At 39.8% G+C, this 23,829-nt stretch overlaps 2 protein-coding genes across 4 annotated transcripts; one reads left to right on the forward strand and one right to left on the reverse strand.

Moving 5' to 3' along the window:
• Nucleotides 1-161: 161 nt before the first annotated feature.
• On the reverse strand, nucleotides 162-7,765 carry zgc:123217 (uncharacterized protein LOC641414 homolog). The gene is made up of 6 exons (XM_023289821.3): nucleotides 7,622-7,765; nucleotides 6,902-6,916; nucleotides 6,614-6,776; nucleotides 4,507-4,775; nucleotides 3,532-3,680; nucleotides 162-1,210 (listed from the first exon to the last, which is right to left on the reverse strand). Exons 1-6 carry the CDS (start codon nucleotides 7,674-7,676, stop codon nucleotides 902-904), a joined length of 960 nt encoding a protein of 319 aa, XP_023145589.2. The 5' UTR covers nucleotides 7,677-7,765; the 3' UTR covers nucleotides 162-901.
• si:ch211-180a12.2 (uncharacterized) lies at nucleotides 3,604-23,460 on the forward strand. Of its 3 annotated transcripts, none has more exons than XM_023289819.3 (13): nucleotides 3,604-3,752; nucleotides 15,943-16,269; nucleotides 16,379-16,672; nucleotides 16,833-17,138; nucleotides 17,378-17,488; nucleotides 18,036-18,197; nucleotides 18,724-19,038; nucleotides 19,128-19,178; nucleotides 19,265-19,519; nucleotides 19,605-19,952; nucleotides 20,042-20,314; nucleotides 22,661-22,936; nucleotides 23,126-23,460. In XM_023289819.3, exons 1-13 carry the CDS (start codon nucleotides 3,746-3,748, stop codon nucleotides 23,155-23,157), a joined length of 2,757 nt encoding a protein of 918 aa, XP_023145587.2. In that variant the 5' UTR covers nucleotides 3,604-3,745; the 3' UTR covers nucleotides 23,158-23,460. The 3 variants fall into 3 exon arrangements, with proteins under 3 accessions (XP_023145587.2, XP_023145586.2, XP_023145588.2); XM_023289818.3 differs by lacking the exon at nucleotides 3,604-3,752 and adding an exon at nucleotides 11,158-11,325; XM_023289820.3 differs by lacking the exon at nucleotides 3,604-3,752 and adding an exon at nucleotides 11,163-11,325 and having other exon boundaries at nucleotides 18,808-19,038.
• Nucleotides 23,461-23,829: the final 369 nt, after the last annotated feature.

The following is a 23,829-nucleotide window of genomic DNA, read 5'->3' on the forward strand; positions in this document are numbered from 1 at the left end:
AGTAGCTGCCAGGTCAGTTAGCATCACATTTCTATGTATCTCTGCAGAAGTGTATTTCGAGCGTTTTGCAACAAGATCCCAAAACGAACATTATTTGATTCATCCCAAAAATAATCTATAGAGAACAAAGGGAAGAGGGGGAAGATAAAGGACCAGACAGGGTCGGTAGAAATTTTATTGCCCACTGTTGCATCATTACTCTGGGATTTGTCTTGATGTGCCCCATGGTTATTTGCTTATTAGACCTTGTGGTCAAACTGCAGAACTACAACTTGCACATTTATCACATGATGCACATGAAGTCTATGGATGCATGATGGCCCCAAAATCATCTTCCCACTGAGTTTCACTGTTAAAAATGCAACTGTACAATGGTGCATATAACACAAGTTTTTTTCTTTTACTCAAAAGACTCTTTTTATTAGCAGATCACATATAAAAAAACAGAAAATCACACACCTCCTTTAATTTACTAAGAGCAAGCAGAATGCTGCTATTGAAATGCTCTTCAAGTAAGTGAAATTTAGAGCTTTTGTTTCTATGAAGAATCTGTTTCTTCCATCATTGTATACAATGCTAAGTAACACCATTTTTATTTAGCTAAATCTATAAATTTTATTTAGTCAAGTAAATTATTTGATTATTTGTTGTTTGCATAATAAGCGCTTTGTGGTGCAGCTAATAATAAATACCTTTAACTACCAAAATAATTATTTCCTGAGAAGATGATTTAACAAAGTTTGCACTGAGAGCAGTGCAATTTTTCAAAGGCAAAGCTAAAATGAGGTGATTCTTTCATCATCCAGACTCACCTACAATCATCATTGTGTAATATTTAAGCATAACCCTTACAAATTAATCAAAAGGCAAACAGAGCAGAACAGGAGAAGCTCTATGGAGGTCAAACGTGATGCAGCAACACTGTCGTTAAGACTGCAACAAATGCAAGCCCAGGTGCAAGCTTATCTGAACTTCCAGTTTCTGTGGTTCTGCACACAAAGCTGTTATCCGGGTCGGTGCCAGTAGAAGCGAATGTGACAAAGCTAACGTTTGCTCCTGTCACTTGATCCTGGATCCACGACTGGAATTCAGACACACGGGTGAAAACCTCAGGGAAGCCTGCCAGGGCACAAGGTACTCCGAAACTGGCAAGACCAGCCTGGACCCATGAAGAGCCTTGTTTACATTGCAAAGGTCCCCCAGAGTCCCCCTGAAAGGAGCAAGATAAACACAAAGAGCTAAATGATACAGCTGGTAACATGCATAGAATGATAGATTAGACCTGCAAAATTCACTGATGAACATTTTCATAACAAAAATATAAACATGTTAGTCTTGTGACGCTCCATAGTTACATTATGGTGCTGGTGACAGTTAGCATGCTAAAGCTGACTTTAAGATTTAGTGTGTCAAGTAAGTAAACACTCGATATTACAGATATTTGCTATGGCTCTAACCCACCGGATGGCCCTGACTGGCCCGTATGAGGTCATTGGAAAATATTAAAAGTCAATGCAAATATATATCATCACAACACATGCAAGCAATACGCCTGCACTGCTTTTATTTTGAAAGATCTGCTAAGTTACCGTTTTTTCGCGCGTGACCTTAGGCTATAAGATCACGCGCGACCATAGACTGTATATAAACATGGATGTCGCACCCGTGACGTCACCCGTTGGTTTCTGCCATCTATGCGCGCGACCTTACGTTTTTTTCGCGCGTGCTTTCCGTACTTAGCATAAGGTTTATGTGCTGATTGGTTTGTTGGTTAGCTTCAGCCCGGGAACATGTCAGCTAACGGCAAAAAAGAAAGATTGATTCCAAATGCAGAGTTTTTAACAAGACATGGACTTCCAGGTATTTCTTAACTGAAATCAGAGATAAATCTGTGGGCTAGTTTGTGGCGAACAGATCGCGGTGCTCAAGGATTATAATATGAATCAATTCCAAATGTACCCCCTTTTATTTTGAATGATGTCATCTATTATATGGACAATTTGGACTTGACAATTTCAGATACTGTTAATTTTGTTATTGTAATGGGTAAATTTTTTATTCATACCTGTAAATGGAGAAGCTCCACTCCTATTTTTGCTGTATTTCTAAACTATTTCTCATAGTATTTTAAGTCTTTAAAATTTGCTTGTATTATAAACAGGAAATCCTCAGTATTATGTAATAGTATTAAAAGATCCTTGTTTTTTTAACTGAATAAGTGTAATACCTTGCCTTAGTGTGCCTAATTTTAAAAAGAAAGAAAAAAACTGTACTCCACTTGTTCTTTCAAGATGTATGTTACAATTCTGTGAACTGTCTTGAACTGTACATACTTCAATAAAAAAAAAAAAAAAAAAAAAAATCTGATTCGACATTACGAGACCAAACATGCAGAGAAGTACAAACATTTGACTGATGCAGAGCGGGGAGGATATCTGAAGGTTTGCTGCTAAACTGCTAAAGCAGCAAGGATTTTTTACCAAAGCTCACACATAAAATGACGTCAGTAAGCCATTCTCTGATGGAGTTTATAAGAGAATGTCTGGTGGACTCTGCAGCGTTTATATGCCCGGAGAAGAAAGGAGCGTTCGTTAATGTGCCCCTTTGGAGGCGAACCGTAACGAGGCGGGCGGAGAGCAGCGCCGAAATCTGGAGCTTCAGCTGCACAACATAGTGGACGATTTTGACGTTTTGTCCTTGGCTCTGGACGAGAGCTGTGATGTCCGTGACACAGCTCAGTTACTCATCTTTGTACGTGGACTAACAAAAACCTTTGAGATGACGGAGGAGCTGGCAGCTGTGCAGCCAATGAAGGAACCACGACGGTGAGTGATTTGTTCACTGAGGTAAATACACGCATGAACAAGCTGGGACTAAAATGGGAGAATTTGGTTGGTGTTACAACTGATGGCTGTCCAAATTTGACAGGGAAAAATGTTGGACTTTTGAAACGGATGCAAGATAAAGTGACTAAAATAAACCCAGAACAGAAACTGATATTTTTGCATTGTATTATACATCAGGAGGTGCTGTGTAAGTTAGTGCTAAAAATCAACCACGTGACTGATGTTGTAGCTAAAGTAGTTCACTTTATCGGGGCGAGAGCACTAAACCACAGACAGTTTGTTGTCTTTTTGGAGGAGATGATAGTGAACATGGTGACCTTGGTTTACCAGACAGCTGTCAGATGGATCAGCCTGGACAAGGTGCTTAAACGATGAAATGTACAGCCTGGTGACCGCTTTTATGAGAAAGCTGAAGTTTCTCTCAAGCCACACTGAAGGAAGTCACACCATCAAAAATATCTACAACTCAATAGCCAGCAATCATAGTTTAAATGACAAAATCTTTCATTAAATAGTTGTGTTCTGTGTTCCACATTTTCATTGTATCATTGTAATGTTTCATTTACTGTTTTTATTGAGGTATATATTGAGCAGAGCTTTTAAGTGTACTGGTCCGGCCCTTAACAGCCGGCAAAGTTTCTCATGTGGCCCCATATGAAAATTAATTGCCCACCCCTGCTCTAACCTGACATATTCCTCTGTTTTCTTGCCCGGCACAGATCATCAGGTCAGTGATATTTGCATTTGGACTTGGCAAGTAATTGCAGGTGCACTGGTTTAATCCAATGATGGGAACCTGAACCTCCTGCAGTGGCGAAGAAGCTGGCAAAGGCTCTGTGGAGGAGAGAGAGTGAAAGATCAATGGGCTGTCATCCAATTTCCAAAGTATTATTTACAAGATGACAGGTTAGTGTCCCACAAACACAAATGCTGATACAGAACTTGTGCACATTTGTTACTCTGCCAAAGAACTCGGTTGAGTGATGTGACTATCAGCATATATTTGTCGGTCTGTCTGTCTGTGCGCAACATCACTCAAAAACGGACAAACGGATTTGGATGAAATTTTCTGGGAAGGTCATAAACGACACAAGGACCACCTCATTAGATTTTGGTAGTGATGCAGCTTATAGTCTGGATCCACGGATCTGTTAAAGATTTCTGTATCATTGTGAGATGGCATCACGGTGTCACTGTAACCATGACAATAAGTGATCTCTACATCAGCTGCCTGCTGACGATCACATGACTGTGATCCTACTACGGAAATCATACAACGACTGAACAGCCTCGGCGGAGTACTGCGCTCTCTGAGTGCTTTTCTTGTTTGACGGTTGGTTCTTCCAACAGGATGGATTGTGACAAAATTTGCACGGCTTTGGTAATGCATTCAAATGCTCTAACCCTTTTGTTTGTTTTTCATCTAGCACCACAATTAGGCCATAACCTACTTTGGTTAATTGGTTAATACCAAAACCTGTTTCTAACAGCAGCTGTTTCTAAAGAGGAATTAATAATAACTGCATGAAACAGAAGAGAAATTCAAATGTAAGTGACAGAAAACGCGTATTCTGCCATGTTATGGCCTGTGGTGGCCATGTGTGCCCTAGAGGTTGGATGGTAACATGCCACCAGACACAAAATCTGAAAGGATACTCACGGCCCTTGGCCAGGTTTCCCCAGCCGGTGGCCCAGCAGAGTGTAGCGTTGAAGAACTGGCTGGAGTTACTTGCCAGGCAGACAGGTCTGATAAAGTTAGTGAAAGTAATGGGGCTGTTGAGCTTCATCAGGGCGATGTCGTTGTTGTAGAGCGAGTTATTGAAGTTAGGATGGACGATGATCTGGACCACAGAGCGAGACACCTCGTTAGGATTCGGGCCAGCCTGAGTTTCTCTTCCGAAGTAGAGAGTCCATTGACTAAGTGTGTTTCTGTTATTTATAAAAAAAAAAACATTCATTAAATCAATTAGTGTGTACATAATACTACATTAATGCAAATGAAAATACTTTTTGACACAGAGCAAGCAAAGACAGCCCAATCTGGATTATAAATTAGAAACAATGTGTGTGGCTGGATCTTCAAAAAAAAAAAAAAAAGCTCTAGAGTTCAGTTTAATGTCAGTCCATTGGGAAATAGTTGAAATAAGTACATTATAGCCCATAATCAATACTGTGAGTTTAACCAGCTGTGCCTGGTCTGTCTCAGAAAGTGTCAGATGTAGACAGAATAACAGTATAGTGAGTAATTTGTGAACTAAAGCTGTCTTGTGTAACTTTAAAATGCAGAAGCTGTGTGTTAAAGTTATACAAGTTAAAGATACCAGTCATTTACAGTGCAGGGTGTGGCAAAGCTGTGAGGTTGGGTCAGATAAGACCCTCATTATAGCAGTTGTTTTTTTTTTTTTAAATGAGTGTGCTGTGAAATAATTTGTTCTGCAGTTTTTCAGTAGGTTTCATGAAGCCGCAGTTTTATCAGAAGTGAACCGCGTAAGCGCCAGTAAATTTCAGTTCCTCAAGTAAAGGGTGGGAGTGACCAGATTACTAAGAGGCTAACAAATATACCATGTGTTTATTGTTGGTGAGTTCCTTTTTCAGTTTCAAGTTACTTGACATTTACTGTATGTCAACCCACTTCGCTCTTTGCTCACATTCCCCAGTCTAATAAAGGCACCAAAAACATGTATCAGGTGGATTTTTAGCAATGTTGACACTTAAATTACTATTTGTCACAAGCCAGTGCACATTTTTGGAACAAACCCAACAAATCTGAAAAGGCGAATATGTGCATATCACGTGTTCACAAAGTCAAATCAGCCCCCAGCTCCTGGTTGCAGTTGGATGTTGACACTGATGTTGCATTTAAGCTAAGGAAGTGCTCCACTCCATCCGCTGCTGTCTGACTTTTAACTTCTGTCAATACAGAAGTGGGAAGTTGTGTTGCAGCTTTACAATTGGTAAAATTTGGTAAAATATATGTGCAGTTTAATGACACCTAAATGTTTCTATCACAGTGGTCTGATCGACATTTACCTGTATTTGGTACTGGATCATTTACATTCACTGTTATAGTGTAGAATAAATGTTCTTTTCTTTTGTAGGACAACAAAATATGATAATAGAGTGTGTACTAATTTGTGATAGTTGTCACAGTTTTCCGTTACAATTGTGCAACAAACAAGTTATTCTAAATTTACAAAACGTCACTTGCTAAAAAAAACAAGCACACTGTATTTTAGAAGTCTAATGTGTGAGATTTCATCTAGTGGCAGAAACGGAATGTAAATCGATGCTTGTGTTTTCTTAGTGTATTATCACCTGAAAATAAGAATCATTGTGTTTTTGTTATCTTAAACGAGTCTAGAAAGACAAACCAAACATTGGCTTTATAGGGCATTTCACATTTTTTGCACATTTAGTGGTCGTAGTCATTTCTACTTCATGCTTTGAAGAGGACAGTGAGGGGAAATCAGCTGGTTACAACTCAATACACCACTTACTACCAGACCTTTGATTCTCACTTATGATTCCAGACCAACAAAAATGATCTAGTATGATGATTGTCGGTGAGAAACTGCAGATAAAACAATAACGTGCATTGAACATTTTCAAATTGAGCTGGTTTTAAGTCAGCAATACCAAACAGAATTGTATGCCCAACCTAATATCGGGTCTGTGATCAGGTACAATTGGTGAGAAGAATTTTTAACCTGGGATGTTCCCAGGAGAAATGTAAAGCACAGCAAAAGAAAAGGTAGCTGATGTCTTACGTCAAGATGCAGTGGGCTGCTGTGAGAACCCACTCGGTGTTGATGACGGACCCTCCACAGATGTGAGACCCCCGCAGGTGGATGCTGACCTGCCAGGGCCACGAGCCGGCCAAGGAGTTTGTACCACCCACTACTCTGGTGTTCAGAGGTGCCTCTCCACAGTCTGACAGACAGCAGATATGCAGTAAAGTTACACTGATTCATCTGCAAAACTAAAAGGTCTTTTCATAGCTGTTCAGTGTATGCATCATTGGCTCCGTGGAAGATATGAAATGTGACTTTACTTACTCTGAGCGTTCAACCCTGTAGAAATAAGAGGTAAAAAAGTTAGTTGCAGCTGAGTATCAACAGTGTGGTAGATCTCTATAGCTGCAGTCACAAGGTGGCACTAGAGTTCAAGCAGCTTCCTTGAATAGTTCAGACAGACGAGCTGTGTTTTATTAATTATTCATGTTTTATTCTGTTACATAATTTTTTTCACAGCTCTACACATCACTACCATATATTGGTTTGATAGAGATGAACGTTAATAGAAGAAAAAAAACAAGTTTGATTTCATGCAGATCTTACTGGATCTTTTCTTTATGTGAGTCATCAATAAACTTATTCACCATGTTCTAGTATTCTAGGCCTAAAAGAGACCAGTCATTGTACCAAGCAAGCACAGATCCGCTAAAGTAAAGCTTAATTAAGCAGCTACTTGACAGTTAAACCTCTCAGTGGTTTATGAATTCATTCGTCACACGTAATTACTTCACTCTCAAAACGTGTTAGTGTTAGCTTATTACAATGAAACAGCTCTGCAGTAATTTAGCTTGTATTCACAGCAGCAGTAGTTTGATTTTCTCTGCAATTTTTTAAAAATGGTTAATTGAGACCATCACTATCTCAAAAAGTCTAATCAAAACCTGAAAATATGCCGCAAAAAAGAGGAGATTTAATGCTCTCAAATAGAGCGTGTGGGTGAACACAAGAGTAATAAACTGGGAAGTTGGTGTAAAAGCTCACCTCGCTCCATCAGGGCTGCACACAGCAGCAGTATCCTTACAGTCCAGCCTGCCATACCAGACGCTCACTAACCTTCTGACTTCAGAGAGAAGACACCGTCTCTAATAAACAAAAAATACTACAGTGCGAACAATCGCATGTACTGGTTAGTGCAGTGAAAACTCCCTGCTCAAACCTGTTTCTCTCCATTCCAGTGTGAGTAGCTCTGTCCATTAAAGCATCCAATAAACCTCTGAGCAATCAGTAGTTTGCACTGAATCATATACATACATACATACATATACTGTACCTTGTTTCCGAACATATTTTGTGTTTTTTTCTTTACTCTGTTGCATAATCACCACTGTATAAAGATCATATGAATTTCACGTGCACTCTTCGTGTGGGAAACGTGATTGTGGAACACTTTCATGGTCTACATGTGTGTGAAACTCGTGTATTCCCATGGGATTAAACATGGAAAATAAAAACATCAATTATATTATCATTGCACCAGGTACAACCAAATGTAGTCTAAGTCAGAGGTCAGATGTCACATTACAGCACTACAGGACCAGATAGAGTTCAGTTTGGTGGGTCTGAGGCCCTGAACTTCTGATCAGTATCTCAGAGCCTTAACCACAAAATCAACACTAATACAGTTTCTGGAAAGTCTGATGTTTCAGAACAAAGATCTGTTGTGTAGGACTAGATGTTGATATCCCTTCTTGCATACATGAGACACCTAAGACTCTGTGGGATGGTCCAGTGAGTGAGGACATCCTCTGGGTTATCAAGTGGGCGCCTTCCTTCTTTGATGTTTCGCTGATAGGCTCTCGACACCTCCAGAGGGTTCAGCAGTGAATCCCAGCATCCCAGGTTCACCCGCTAGGTGCCATCTACTCACTTGAAGGCCCAGGTGGAGTCCTTTCTCTTTATCCACAGCCACTGACTTCCCTTTTCAGCAGCTCTGGAGAGGTCCTTGATCGCCTCCCGGTGGGCCTTCCCACGTACTCCCATCTCCCGGAGAAGCCAAGATGTCGAGGTGGCTATGAAGCCTCTGCAGCTTACTTTGACTGGTTGGACCCTCACCTTCCAGCAAGCTCTATATATCTGAACTTCTTGCCATCATAGGCGTCCTCTACTGAGCTCTCCCAGGACACTGTGAGCTCGATGATGTAGATGTGTCTAGGCGAAGCTGACCATAGCACCAGGTCTGGTTGCAGGCTGGTGGATGTGATCTCAGGTGGGAAGCAGAGCTTTTGGTCCAGGTCTACCAGCATCCTCCAATCACAAGCCTCTCTCAGCTGCCCAGGATCTGGTTAGTTGAGAGGGGCCCACCCAAGAGGACCCTCACCCTCCCTGACAAATGTTTCTAAAAACATTTTTCTAAAAATGAAAAATTACTATTGATCCCAGTTGGGGAACATCTTTTTATTTATGATATTCTGCTCACAGTGTGACAAATACTAATCAAGCTGCTATTCATCTCGTACTGAATTTATTCATGTGCACTATCACCGGAAATATTATTTATCACTGCAATTACATATTTACTGTTGTTATTGATTGTAAAGATACAATCTGGTGGAATATTGCAGCTGAATCTGTGCAATCGATTCATTTTCCTTACAGTACCACACCTCTGCAGTAAGCACCATATTTAGTGTTGTACTATATATAAATTACATTTGTATATGTATCTTATTGATAATTGAATAATTGCATTTGCAGGAGGAGCATCACTTCCTCTGTCATTCGTTCATTCTCTACTGTATTAACCGTGCTCCTCTGCACTCTCCCTTTGCAAATAAAAGCAAAACTAATTATGAGAATAAATGTTAAATGTTGATCTGAACCTATGAAGAAAATAGCAGCTGAAGCGTCCAAAACAAATGTGATGAAGTAAAAAGCACAAAATCCTGAAATGAGCACAGTAAAACACTGAATGTATATGAAATAAAATCTAATTCCTCAAGTACAAGTATACAGTTTTAGTGTATTTAGTTTTTGATAAATGAACCAACCGTGAACATGTTTTTAAGCAACTGAGATCACAGCACCACCAGCACCAGGGCACAACTTTGAATACCCGCCTCTTATTATTACTGCTTACAAGTAATGCAAAACTCCTCATGGAAATGTGAAGGTACTTCTTAGGTTGTTAACTACTTGAGTGTGCGTTCTGTTTGAAAACCCAAGATTTTTTTTTCTGTCACAAATGTCTTAAAGGTTAAAATGACAAAAGCATGACATTTAATACCCTAAAGGTCGAAAGTCAACTTCACTTCAACATCATTTTGTTTCATAACGATGCTTTTCTGGCCATAATTCAACACCAAAACAGGAAAAAAAATGATTGGCATCATATTTCACACTGATAATAATCCTGGATTCCAACAAAATAAATTCTTTTGGTTTCCTCACTACATGTATTATGTGAATTTGGACAGGCATGAATTCGAATCGCAGTTGACAGAAGTATAAAACTACAAGGCAGCGTATAGTAGATAAAGTTGCACCACTCACAGTTATAGGACTTTTGAATTTATATCCCTTTCTTGCCAAAAGTTCAAATCTGTCCACATTAGTAGTATTCATTTCAGTTTATTTTGGCCATATGTCAACCTCACAACATTTTTGCTTGTCAGGATGGCATTAAAGCAACCAGGAAGCATTTTCACAATATTTGAGTCACTTCATTCCTTCCATCAGCTGTTGTGAATTCCATCAAATCCACATGTTCTGTTTTTTTCCAACACTCCCAGCAACCCCAATCAATCTTTCAATCTGATAAAAGCAAAATGAATGTCAGACAAAGAAAGAAGAGAAAACACAGCGCTGAATCACACAGAGTCATAAGTGAACACAGGCACCAAAGACAAACAGGGACCTGGAACACATTAATCACTTTCTTTTCAAGACTTTCAAGCCTCACTTTTGTTTTCCAGCAAACGCAAAATAAAGCAGAGAGGGAACAGAGTGACACAGATCCACTGTGTGATCTCCAAATAAGAACTTAACCCAGACTGGTGTGTTTAAAGGCCAATTAACGTGCAAAGTCAAACAATCTAAACAGCTAATCAAGTTAATGAATATTCAGAGGGGGATGAAGCAGATGACACCTTTTCCGTCAGACATCAAGCGCTTGTTGTGGCTAAACATTAACTATCAGAGGGACTGATCATAGCAGCAGCTGGCTGGAGAGACAGACGGGGAATAAAAGAGACTCCTTTTTCTCCAAAATGCAACACCACACTAACTTTTCCCCAGATAGAAAGGAGTTGTAGTCTCGCCTGAGTGTTTGCCCACATAAGCTCAGTGGGATTACTCTCTCCGTTTGTTCATGGCAACACTGCACCAATGTAAAGTAGCCCCAAAACCTTGGCCAGAGGCCCGTCTGAATCTTAAGTGACCAGTCTCCCCACTTGTTCGTCACTGCACATCTCCCTTCTTGTTCTTTCTCCCTTTCTCGCTCTGTTACTCCTCAGGGCTTGATTATTTAGGAGGACTTGCACATATCAAGGGCCTCCTTTCACTTCTGTGAGGCCCAGGAACCATATTTCTTATTTCCCAACTGGCAGGGCCAAACCCGCCCACTGCCACCCCATGGCTCTATAAAAGACGCCAACAGGACCTGATGATAAGAAGTCGGTGTTGAATGAACCTGGCCATGCAGTGTAAAGTCCTCGTCCATGTCGTCCTGCTGACGCTCATAAAGCATGGTGAGTATTGTGTTGTTACACTCACAGGCCGCTAACAGAGGAAACGCCGAGGTTTCTTTACCTGTCAGCTAAGTTTGAGCTTCTCGGGTGAAATTAGAAATGTTGACAGTGAAATATTTCAGATGAATTCTGCATGTGAAGGCTTGTAACAGGGACACTTGACAGTTAAGTCCCAAAACAAATCATTAGTTTCTGTGGCTCTTATAGTGGCTTACTGGGTGACAGCTGTGCAAAAGTACACGTTAATTGTACTTTAACCTGTTATTGTCAACATTTATTTAACTTTATTTTGTGGTGATGTGTGATAAAGTGTTATGTTGATGTAGCTTCATCTCTAGTCACATTAGTCATACTGATCGATGCTACAAATATATGACTAGGCCTGCTCAGTTGGATTTTTACAATTTTTGCATCTATGGAATGGAGTGCTGTGATTTGTGATTTGAAAAATCCTGAATTATTATGCGGTCATTACACAAAATGTCCTTTGATTGAATTTCTACAAAATTTGCAATATGTACATTGACTCATGGTGCAAAGTACTGCAACATAAAGTTAAATGTGCACCCTGAAGCCTAAAAATGGGCAGAATTATGACTAAAGTTTCTGTGCAAAGTTGTGAAAAAAGTGAAATTGCCATGAAAATATAAGATAACATTGTTGTCTGTTTACTACATAATTAGATGATGATAATTAGCATTGATACAAGCAGTGAAAGTACTTTGAGACAACATATGATCAATATCGAATCTTCTGATGTGACATTTTAAATAATGAATTTGAACAGTCACAGTATGGATCAGTGTGATGTTTGCTGCCAAGTGGTTTGAACTATTTGTGTCTTTGCAACCAAAAATAAGTGTGTCAGAGGCATTAGTCACGTTTGCTGACCTTCATTCTTTTCCTTCTTGTCAGCCTGATATTATCGACCCATTTGTCACACTTAGCAAGAGGTGCAACGTAATTACTCCCCGCTAAAGAAAGTTTTCCACTCAAACTATATCTGCCAACAAGTGTTTATTGTACTAGTTACTAATTAAGCTGATTGGATGGTCAGAGCTGTCTGAAAGGCTTTATATTTACACTGATTTATTGGCGTACGCTGAGATTACTGATTTACTCTTAGGGATGAAAAGAACGAATGAAGAGTGGATTTCATGGAACTCAAAGCCTCCTGACTCTAATTTTCTTATCATTGCTCATTCAGAGTTATGACACGTGTCAGTTTAAATAAACACACTGAATAAATGTTATTTGCTTTCACGGTTTTACTTTGATCATGTGGTATTATAATGGCACTTATTGGATTAGCTAATGAAAGGCATAAGAGAGACATATTGTAACCCCTGCTCAACAGTGTCTGTACATGCAAACAAGATCCTGATCTGTTAATTAAATACTCAATTTAACTTCATTTATGCTACTATCTTAATTGTACTGAGTTTTCTGTATTTTTGCCTGCGTACTTGTGTCGTTTAATAATTTGTACCTAATTCACGTGAGTATAAACATTTAGCAAGCATTAATGTTTAAGTTCAAATCATTATTTCACTCGTGTTTTGTTGAGACTTTGATTGTTGTTGATCTGCGATGGGTATTCCAAATTTGTTTGGCTGAGAACAGTTTTAAGGTTTAGCTACAAAGAGGGCACAAAGACTGAGCCTCCTGTAGCGATTAATGACCTCCAACCAGCTTTTACATTCAGGGTTGTTATTTAAAGACAAATTATCACAGTAAAGCTATAGCTGTGCAATGAAGGGGACACAGGAATTACAAAATAAAATGAAATATTCTACCTCAACACTTAATGTCAATACAGTATACAAAAAAAAAACAACAAAAAACTAGGCTTTCTAGAGATAAGATAGATAGATAGATGATAGATAGATAGATAGATAGATAGATAGATAGATAGATAGATAGATAGATAGATAGATAGATAGATAGATAGATAGATAGATAATTTATTAATCCCGAGGGAAATTTAAGTGTTCAGCAGCTTACATACAACAAAATAAATTACCAAAAAAAAAAAAAAAAAAAAAAGCAGGTTAGTAACATTAACAATAGAGGTTAGTATATAAAACTGAAATTAAAATTCAATGTACAGTATTTACACATTTCAAGGCACAGAAGTATAAAATTAAAGTGAATATAGTGATTAAAAATGGCTTTGACAGGTAGTTGGAAAAAAAAAGTTGTATCGAACTACGTAAGGTGCATGGACATTCTACAATAATATTCACATAGGTCCTAATGTGTGAATGACATTTTCTGAGTTAATTTATTTTTTAAGACAGCTAAAGTGAGGTAGATTTGGTGCATCTTATTTAATACCTAGAAAAGCACTCAGAGAACGTAGTACTCCACCAGGGCTGCTCAGTCATATCATTTCCAGCGGCTGAAATCTTGAAAAAAGTCATGGCACAAATCACAGCACTACAGAATGTGGCCATTTAATAATAGATGCTCCCACAAACAAAATGACCTTGCGCTGAGCACAGGAGTGTGTTATGCATGTGTACGTTATGTATGGATACCAATTTGCGTGACCTAAATATGTGACGGCGGGAATTGATGGGACTCGGAAAGACCTCCATAATTTAATCAATTGTTCCTTGTACCATTTCCGACGGATAAGTCCCGATAAGTCCACAGCGTTGATTTGAAGTAGGATCGCAATCATGTGATCGTCAGCAGGCAGCTGACGTGGTGTTCACTTGTTGTCATAGTTACAGTGACGCCGTGCTGCTATCTTGCAATGATACAGAAATCTTTAACAAATCCATGGATCCAGACTATAAGCTGCATCACTGCCAAAATCTAATCACTTGGTCCTTGTTTCATTTCTGACCTTCCCTGAAAATTTCATCCAATTACTTCAGTCCATTTTTGAGTAATGTTGCTGACAGACAAAGATACAAACCAATGCTGATCGTCACATAACTCCACCGAGGCTCCACCTCGTTGGTGGAGTAATAAGTAGACCTGACTTACTTTGACAAAGCATATGAAGTTCATGTGACTCAGTTTTAGAGTTGATTGAAATTGATGACATTTTGGTATGTACACTTTGCTCAGATAATTCTAAACACATAATCATTTCACTTAAGTCGATACAGTTTCATTCTAATACTTAATGTTCTGAATGTGAACATTTTTTATTTTTAAAGTTAAGTTAATTTATTAGAAATTACTGTGTGGAAGTTGGCCCTTTGTTTGATTTATTTAAAAAAAAACCTGAAACGTTTGTTCGTCTGTTCAGACGTGTGACAGTGTCAAAAGCAGCCAGTTATACATCAAGACTGGCCTTTGTAAGAGGAAGATAGTGATATTTCTTCTTTTCAAAGAAGAAATGTCATCACACTTGTTGCACAATATAGATAACAGATAACTAAATACACGTTGGTTTGACATTTCTAAACCCTCGAAACCTCAAGCAGTTCCTAGGCGTTGTTTGCTCCTATCACATTAGTCTTCACTGTGTGCTCATTTTTTACTGCAACGTTAAGTTCTGCACCTCGATGGAAACAGCACGACCAAGGCTAGAAGCAGAAAGAACTCAAAAATGTCTTCTATGTAGTGTAACAGAGTTATAATGCAATAACTCTTCGCAAAAGAAAGAAAGAAAAGTGGAATTGATTTGATTGTTTTACAAAAATTGAAAAACCCTGGATTCAACATGTCCAGTATTTTTCCAAGTGCCCACAGCTTTTAGTAATACTGGGGAAGAGGGGTGACTCTACTTTACTGCCTACATTTTTTATTTGTTTCTGTACTTCTGCAAGTCAGATGAAAAGTCCCTAATTTTTTGTTGAATCACAGTTGGTCACAGCTGAGTCACTAATGACTCCACATACTTTTTTTGTTTGTTTTTTTACAGAATCTGGTTAAAGCAAACTGTTACAACCCGGCTGTCTAGGATAACTGAACCGTAAAAAAAGCAAGTGGAACAAACACTGAGTTTCCAGAGTTTAGTCTTTGGTTTATTTTGATAAGGGTAGGTTTAAAAAACACACACAAAGGTGAGGGGGCTTAAAGCAAATGGGTGCTGCTGAAACTAAAGCAAATAAATATTTTAAAAAAACGACCTTCTCTTGGAAGTAGATACTACCAAACTGTAGGAAAAATAAAATATATCAAACACAAAGAAAACTCCAAACCCAAAATACAGAGGCAGCAGCAGGAATCACAGCTGAGACAAATTACAAATTTACAGACAAAAGAGGAGGAGGGCAGAGGCCCAGGGACAAAACACAAAAATGTATTTTTTGAGAAATTGTAAAATATATTATTTATATAAATATTGTAGAATGAAGTGATTTTAAAGAAATATCGTGATTTTAAGCTTAAATTGGGTTGAGTTTCCTGATGGAAGAACATGTTCAAGGAGCATCAGAAACAGGTCTTTTAAACCAATTGGGGATTTCAGAGGGTTAGAAAAGAGTTTATTGCAACAATTTATTGAACTTATTTTGTTGCGTTTTGTTTTGACGGATGAATTTTGAATGGAAACTGCAGCTAAAGGTCAGATCATCTCATGTAGGCCTTCCAGTGTTACAGTAATGAGCATCGCTTTATTTTCCCTCTATCTAAAGTTTCTCTTTCTGCTTCTAGTGTCTTCAAGTGAAGTCCAAGCCAGCCCGAACACAAATGCGACCCTCCCCTGCAATGTGACGCTCCCTGTCCCTGTAAAAGAGGGAAAAATAGACAAGTCTCTAATCACAGTCCGCTGGATAAGTAATGGCTCTGATATCGCCTTGTTTGGAAAAGCAGCAACACAGATAAAGGAGGGTTTCAGCTGGGACACCACTGATTTCATCAATGGGGACTTTTCATTGACCGTCCTCAAAGCCAGCTTGGACCTGCAGGGGGTTTATGAATGCACGGTTGGCTACAACTCCTCATTCCTGCACTCCAGTAATGTTACATTCAGTATCCTTGGTATGTCTCTGCTCAGTCCTTTGATTTACACCTTAATTTGAACCCAAATAAAATACAAAACTGAACTTGGCTTTTTTTGACTTCTGTTTCCCCCCCATTCCTTCTTCAGCCTCCCCGACTCTCTCCGTCCCTCAGCAGTGGTTGGTGTTAGAAACAGAGAGCCAGCTTCAGTGCCAAGCACATGGTTTCTACCCTCCTCCAGTCTCTTTCTCCTGGACCAGAGATGGACAAGTGATTCAGTCTCCCCTCCAGGTTGAAGCTGACCTTGCTCCAGATGGATACTACACGGCTGTGGACAACCTGACCTTCTACCCTTCGCGTGTGGACCAGAATGCGACCTTTGGCTGCAGAGTGTCACACGATGGCAGCGATCAAGAGCTGGATTTCCAACTCAACATCACCTGTGAGTGACAAAAGGATTCATTGTCACATCTGAGCAACCAACCTCAGTGACTCATCACATTCTTTTTTATTTAGCAATCACATCTGTCATTAAAGGCTTAACTATGACAACATGTTTAGCTGCTTTGACTGGATGATGAAAGTCTGTTGTGTGTCCTCAGATCTGTCCTCCGTTCGACTGTCTGTCGTGCCACCAAGCTCCAAAAACACCCCCCTGACTCTTTACTGTGACGTGGAGAGTTTCTACCCAGAAGAAGTGTCCGTGTCCTGGTTTCAAAACGGCACCTCCCTCCCTGAGCCTCCTGTTCCTGAGCAGAACCCAGATGGGACCTACAGAACCAGACGTTATTACACCCTGAACCCCGAGCAGAGGGGCCGAGGAGGGAAGGTGGAGTGTTCGGTAAACCAACCCGGGGCAGCGAATCCTGTGCTTGGCTCAGCATACCTGGACAAACTGGATCCTCAAGGTATGATTGTAATGTCTCTGTTTAACCCACATGATCACACCAAGGTGACATCTAGTAATTTTTTGGAAAGATAAGGCCACTAAATATGAGTTGGCAAAACCCAAGAAAAACCAGTCTGGCTGCCTCACAAGCACAAACCACATAACAGGTGCTACTGTTTACATCTCATTCATCTTCTTGCTGCTGCCTCCCCTTCCTTGATTCTTTAAATTTCTTTACCTCTCTCTGTTTCCTGTTAGACGAGCCTCCGGTGTTGACTAAATCGGCCAAAGCATCTGTGGCTATGATGTGCATTTCTATAGTGCTGGTCTTCTTGCTGTGTTTCGGCTTTTCTTGGAGGAGAAGAGATGGTGAGTCAAAATCAACAAATGGTGACCTTCATCCCTGGATATGAACTGCTCCAGTTCTTCTCAAACTGTTTTGTTTCATTTTTTAAGCGGCCTAGAGAGGAAAAGACCATTTTTTTAATAAGAAAAAATACAAAAATTAGAGAAGTTTTTAAAATATCATTCATTTGTGAAAGTGAATCATTCTGACCCATTGATCTGTCACTCCCCTGTTGCATCTGGAGGAACATGTTACACCAGGAAATCAGCAGATACTTAAAACATATTCCTGTAAAGATGCATAGTTTCATTATAAAGCCATTGTTATCATGGTGAAACTGAAAGCTTAAACCTTCAACAATAGCAACAATGCAGTTGCCCTTTATTTACGTAGCTCTCCTATTAACTGGATTGTTGTATCACATTTCCATTAATCTACCGCATTCAATTCACTGAGCAAGACTCACAGATTTACATATACGGTGTACAAAACACACTTGGTCAGGAATTATGGTAACATTTCTGCCACCTCCGCCCTCAGTTCCTCTCACTAATTATTTTATTTCCTCAGAGAAACAGAAGTCGCTCAATGTGTCGGGTATCATCCTCCCTCCGCGAGTGACTGTAGGTCAAAAGGGCCGAGTGTCGTTGAGCATCGAGGGCAGGAGGGTGGACCGAGTCCAGACTGCATGGTTTCTCAATGACACCCCCATCACTGACACCTCAATCACAGGTAGGAGAGCTTATAGCCTACTTGAAAGAGAAAAAAAACACTTCTTAAGCCCCAAACTCCTGCTATGCTCACATATATTGTTCAAAGTCACATATTTTACATTCTAGTGCTCATCAAAGTTTGCAAAGTTGGTTGGATTTGGAGAGAATGTCTTGGTTTATAATATGTTACTGAGTGTAAAAGTTAGATGTTGATTAAATGTAGAATATGTTTGATCAGTATCAAATAGTGGAAAAATTTCACGTATTTATTGTACAGGCAGGAAAGTGGTGTCAACATTCTCAAACTCTTGTCAAGAAAGCAAATAAATGCGTTTTCTTTTAAAAACTGTTCCCTTAAAGTAGAAATAAAAGGGCTAACTGGGCGTAGAAAGGTTTGTAAACAGAAAAAAATGGAAATAAAATGTGTTTAGACTTTAAAATGAATGATTTCAGACGCAAAAAAAATCTGTCATTTGTATCGCAGCTGTTCCTAAAACACACCATGTCGTCTCTTCTGCTAACAATTTACAACCTTACACACATAGGAACCTCCAAAGCTAACTTTAACTGCCTCTACAGCCCCCTAACCACCATCCATCTCCCCTACGGTCTAACTCTCACCTCCCCAGCCTCAGAGAAAGGTCCTCTCCTGGCCTCCAGAGGCGAGCTGGGATACTACAAGCTGCACACTCAGGGGCCGCTGCACTCTTCTGGAAACGGCATCCAGCAGCTCATCTCCTCGCTCACCTTCATCCCCCAGATTTCCATCCACAAGAGCGCCGTGTTCAAGTGTCAGGTGTCGTACGTGGGCAAGGACAAGATCGTGGAGGAGAGGGTGTCGGAGAAGTTCACTATTCTCTGTAAGGAAAGGTTTTTCTTCTTGTATTTACTTTGCTTTTGGTTTAGTTTTCATGCTTTCTGCAACAGTGCGTTCTGTCTGTTCTCTCAGCTCCTCCAGAGGTGTCGGAAATACAACTGGCTGAGACACAGAATGACTCAGGTAAAGCCAACAGATTAGTCTTTTATTGTATGTTTAAAACCTCCTTTACTGGAATGGGCTACAACCCTGCGGTTTCTCTCTTCCAGATGTCATCAGCATGACAGTCCGAGCGTCCCAGTTCCATCCAGATGTCATCACCTTCCGCTGGTTCTGTCAGGGCGGCGAGCTAAGCCCTGTGGCTTCCCAGGCCTCGTCCTCCCCTCGTCCAAACTCTGAGGGATTCTTTTCAGCCTTCAGCCAGTGTAAGCTTCCCCGAAGTGAACTGGAAAGAGGAGCCGCTAAAGTGTGGGTCAGCGTTCACCACATCGCCCTGAAGCAGCCGGTCATCCGAGAGACCAGAGGTAAGACTGAGGGATAAAACAAGCTTTAAATGTAAGGTTACGTGCTAAAACGGCTGAGATTAATTCTCCATTTTATCCCAAACAGGCTTCATCAAGAGGCCAACAGTGTCCGACATTGTCAGCTCCACCTGCTCCTCGGATCAGACTTCAACTCTGGGATGTGAAATCACAGATTTCTACCCTCCGAACATATCAGTCACTTGGCTGAAGCTCAGAGAGGGAGAGCAGGATGACAGAGAGGAGGAGGTGATAGAGGGAGGAGAGATGTGGGGTCCTATTCAGACTCTAACCAGACTGTACAGGGCGACGGCCACTCTGAAGAGGAGGCCAACAAATCAGGACATAAAGGACAGAAGAGGAGGGATTATTTGCAGAGTGGAGCACTGTTCCCTGCATGAACCTATTGTGAGACACTGGAGAAACGGTGACATCGGTATGAATCATTAAAGGCACTTTTACTGTCGGCTATTTTGTGTTGTATGCTTTCATTCATTCGCTTTCTGCTATGTCCCTTTTCATCAGCTGCTCCCTCCATCCCTCCCTCGATCTCGGTCTGTTGGAGCAGTGAAGGCGTCGGTGTGTTCTCTCTCCTGCTGAAGGGAGGTCACCCGAAGGTCAAACTACTGTGGGCAGCAGGAGGAGCGACGCTCTCGCCGCTGGTGTCCAGTGAGACTGAGGAGATCGGAGACGACGGACTGAGAGAGCTGAAAAGTGTGTGTGCTCTGGAGAGGTCAACAGGCCTGCCGAGTCCCACAAGCAAACAGCCGGAGAGACGCAAGAATGGACATGCAATAAGTAGGTGTCAATAATATAAACTGCATATACATTAGTCTTGGTTAGAAGAACAGCAGAGAGTCCAGGAGACCCTCCACAGATACCGTCTGGATCCATTAGCCTCAGATTGAGAGCGTTTCTTTCACTGACTTTTGAAAGGAAACTAAACACGATGAACAGAACAATGAATGATCAGTAGGATGTGTCTTATACTACACACTTGCAGTGTTAAAAAAAAAAAATAGAAAGTAAAATCTGAACATTCACATATCAGCTGTGTATTGATTTTACCTTAATTCTAGGGGGGTCGGCTCTTACTGGAATGAATCATTCAAATATCTCCTTCAATTTTTCAAAGTAGATTTGTGTAATTCAATACTTTAACTACCAACAATATACTTAAAATTATCAGGTGTGCAAGCTTGATTTATAATTGTAAGATCTACACATCCATCCATCATCTATACACCACTAAATCCTCATTAGGGTCGCAGGGGGCTGGAGTTTATCTCAGCTGACTTAGGGTGAAGGCAGGAGACACCTGGACAGGTCACCAGTCTATCACAGGGATGCATAAAGAGACAAACAGTCACACTCACATTCACACCTATGGACAGTTTAGAATCACCAATTAACCTCAGCATGTTTTTGGACTGTGGGAGGAAGCTGGAGAACCTGGAGAAAACAAACACATGCACAGGGAGAACATGCAAACTCCATGCAGAAAGATCCCAGACCGGGACGCAAACCAGAGATCTTCTAGCTGTGAGGCAGCAGTGTGAACCACCGATCCACTGTGCAGCCCAACTGTAGATCTAGATAGTTTATTTTTCCTCACGGATCAAACACTTTGACAAAAATATTTGCAAGTCATAAGTGGGAAACTCAGCTCATATTTTCTACAGTCCACCTTTGAGCAGATCATTTAGTGCTGCTCTCTTACACACTGTGGCCCCTCATCATTATTTAAAACCAGAACTGCATTCAAATCTTGACCTTTTAACCCTTAGATACACGAGTGATTGGACCCTACACTCTTCCATAAGTGGGTCAAAAATTACCCATTTAAGAATCAATGCGTTTTTGTGCCATTTTTGTCATTTTGATAATGAATAATAACTTTTATTATTTGTTTTTATTATATTTTTGTCCACACAAGAATCATTTCATCTTTGAAATATGTTTATTCTTGACTTTATAACAGATTTTGAACATTCAACTGTCCACCAAGTTCCATGAAATCCAGCTGGGTAGTTTTTTTCTTAATCCAGCTGACAAACAAGCAAGTAGCACAGCAAATATACATGGTAAAATATCATACAAGAATTTGGCTGCATTGACTCATCATTTCTAGTTAATTCATTTTATTTATTTTTTTGTGAATTGTAAGTTTATTCAATTTAAATGTCTAGTTTTCATTTTAAAGACAGTTAGCAAACTTAAACACACAAGTTCTTCTAACTCAAATTCTTTTTCACTTGAAACCAGGATTTCAATGAGTAAGACTTAAAACTGTTGCATTTGTTGGAATTAAACTCCCCACAGAGACTCTTCTTGTTTGTAATTCAAAGAAAACAGGTGTGGTGGAAACTTTCTGTTTGTCTTTCATGCATCTTTAATGAAGTCATGATCGTTTTTTTTCCATAATAATGACATTCTGACTCTGGATTTAGACTTCAGGTATAAACCTTATAAAACTTTCTCCTCTCCAACTATCTGCTTGTTACCATTTTTAAAATCCGCTTCACTATAGGAAACAACAACAACCTCTGGCCTAATAACCTATCACACTAAAAAATTCAAGTTTTCAAGGATTGAAGGATTTTTTTAAGCATTAAGGCAGTCTCCCTGCATACAACAATTCCACCTGTCACTATTTAAATGGAACATCAAGGCTGCATCCTTCGCTTAACCTCATCATAGACAATCTTGTTTGGTTTAAAGAACTGCAATCAAGCCAGTGCATTTTCCCCTATGTCTAAATCACTGAGAACAACCTTACAAGTTGTCTTCTGTTTATTTCTTATGCTGATACAAAATAGTTTCAGCAGCTACAAGATTTTCATTTTAACAGAAGAACAAAGTCTTTAAACTGAGAAAATGTCAAATGAAAGCAAGTTGACTCAACTTCATATCTTAAGTTTGTTGGAATTGACTTTTTCAGCATTTGGTAACTCTGCTAGCTTTGCAGTTCCAAAAGTGACTAATGAACATAACTCACAGTTAAATCCCATTTTTCAGGAGGCAGGGGAACTTATGTGTCAAATTTGAACAAACTTAAAAGGATTTACAATAAAGAAACCATGTGCAAACTTTACTTTCTGAGTATTGGGGCTGTTTTAACTTTGTCACTGTGTCCCTTCACAGAAACAAAAGCAGCAGTTGCAGACCCTGACACCGAAGGAATAGAATACATCGACGAAAAAGTGGACGGAGATAACAACAACACTGAAAGGGAGGAAGAAACGCTGTCAGAAGTGGACGAGGACAGCGACAAAGAACGAGAGGACGACCCCGGAGCTCTGCACATCAACAGGGTCAACCTGAGGAGGGGTCCCAGAGAAAACGAGAGGGCACGTCTGAGAGTCTGCCTGGAGATCACACACCCTACACTCAAACTTCCTGTTTATCGAACCTGGACAGGTGAGACGCACAGTGAATATGACATCTAACCTGCCATTTAAATGTCAGTTTTTAAAACACATTTTACAGAGTGTGCATCATGAAACACCTTCAACTGGTTGAGTGAAAGTTTTGTGTTGCGTTGCACAGGACGAAAGCCAATCTTCCTCTCAACAGGAAGTTTGTTCATGTTTTGTTTCTCTCTCCCAGAGCCCAATGAGGAAATTTCATCTTCTGCATGAACGCCCTGCAAGAGCGCTTCTCTATTTCACATATCCCATGTAATGTATCTAATATTTATCTCTAAAGTACATATAAACCTGTAGTTCTGTTTTTTTTTTTTTTTTTTTTTTTTTTTTTTTTTTTTTTAGGGTATCCAACTGTATTAAATATGATCAACAAGTGTGGCTCTGCTTCCAACATTTTATAGTTACATTTTATATTCTTAGAAAGTTTTCCTTTATATATACATATTTTTGTACAAATAATTTTACTGTGGATATTTTTCTGAATCTGTATTTGAAAATAAAAAACTAAATCATTTAGTTGGAGTTTCTTTGTTGCTGCCTTTATAACAGTGAGTCACCAGCCGAAGTTCCGTTTGGCATTAAACGGATATCTGCTGTTGGTCAACTGCTGCATCTGAAATAAGTTCTCATTTCAAAATAGACTTCTGTATTTTTTTTCTCTGCCCCCTGACCACAGAAACGTCACTTGGCCTTCCTGAGCAGAGGACGTGCTGCATGGTTGAAGTGAGAAATTAAGACGGTCTTTAGTTTGCAACTTCCCCCTCTGATTGTACAGCAAATACTTCTGCTGCATCTGTGCACTAATCACAGACGGAAACATACGTGTTGGAAAGCACGGTTTTTATATGACAGAAAATTATAAAAATAATAATAATAATAATAATA

The sequence above is a fragment of the Amphiprion ocellaris genome, chromosome 18, assembly GCF_022539595.1.
Source record: "Amphiprion ocellaris isolate individual 3 ecotype Okinawa chromosome 18, ASM2253959v1, whole genome shotgun sequence".
NCBI classification, from domain to species: Eukaryota; Metazoa; Chordata; class Actinopteri; family Pomacentridae; genus Amphiprion; species Amphiprion ocellaris.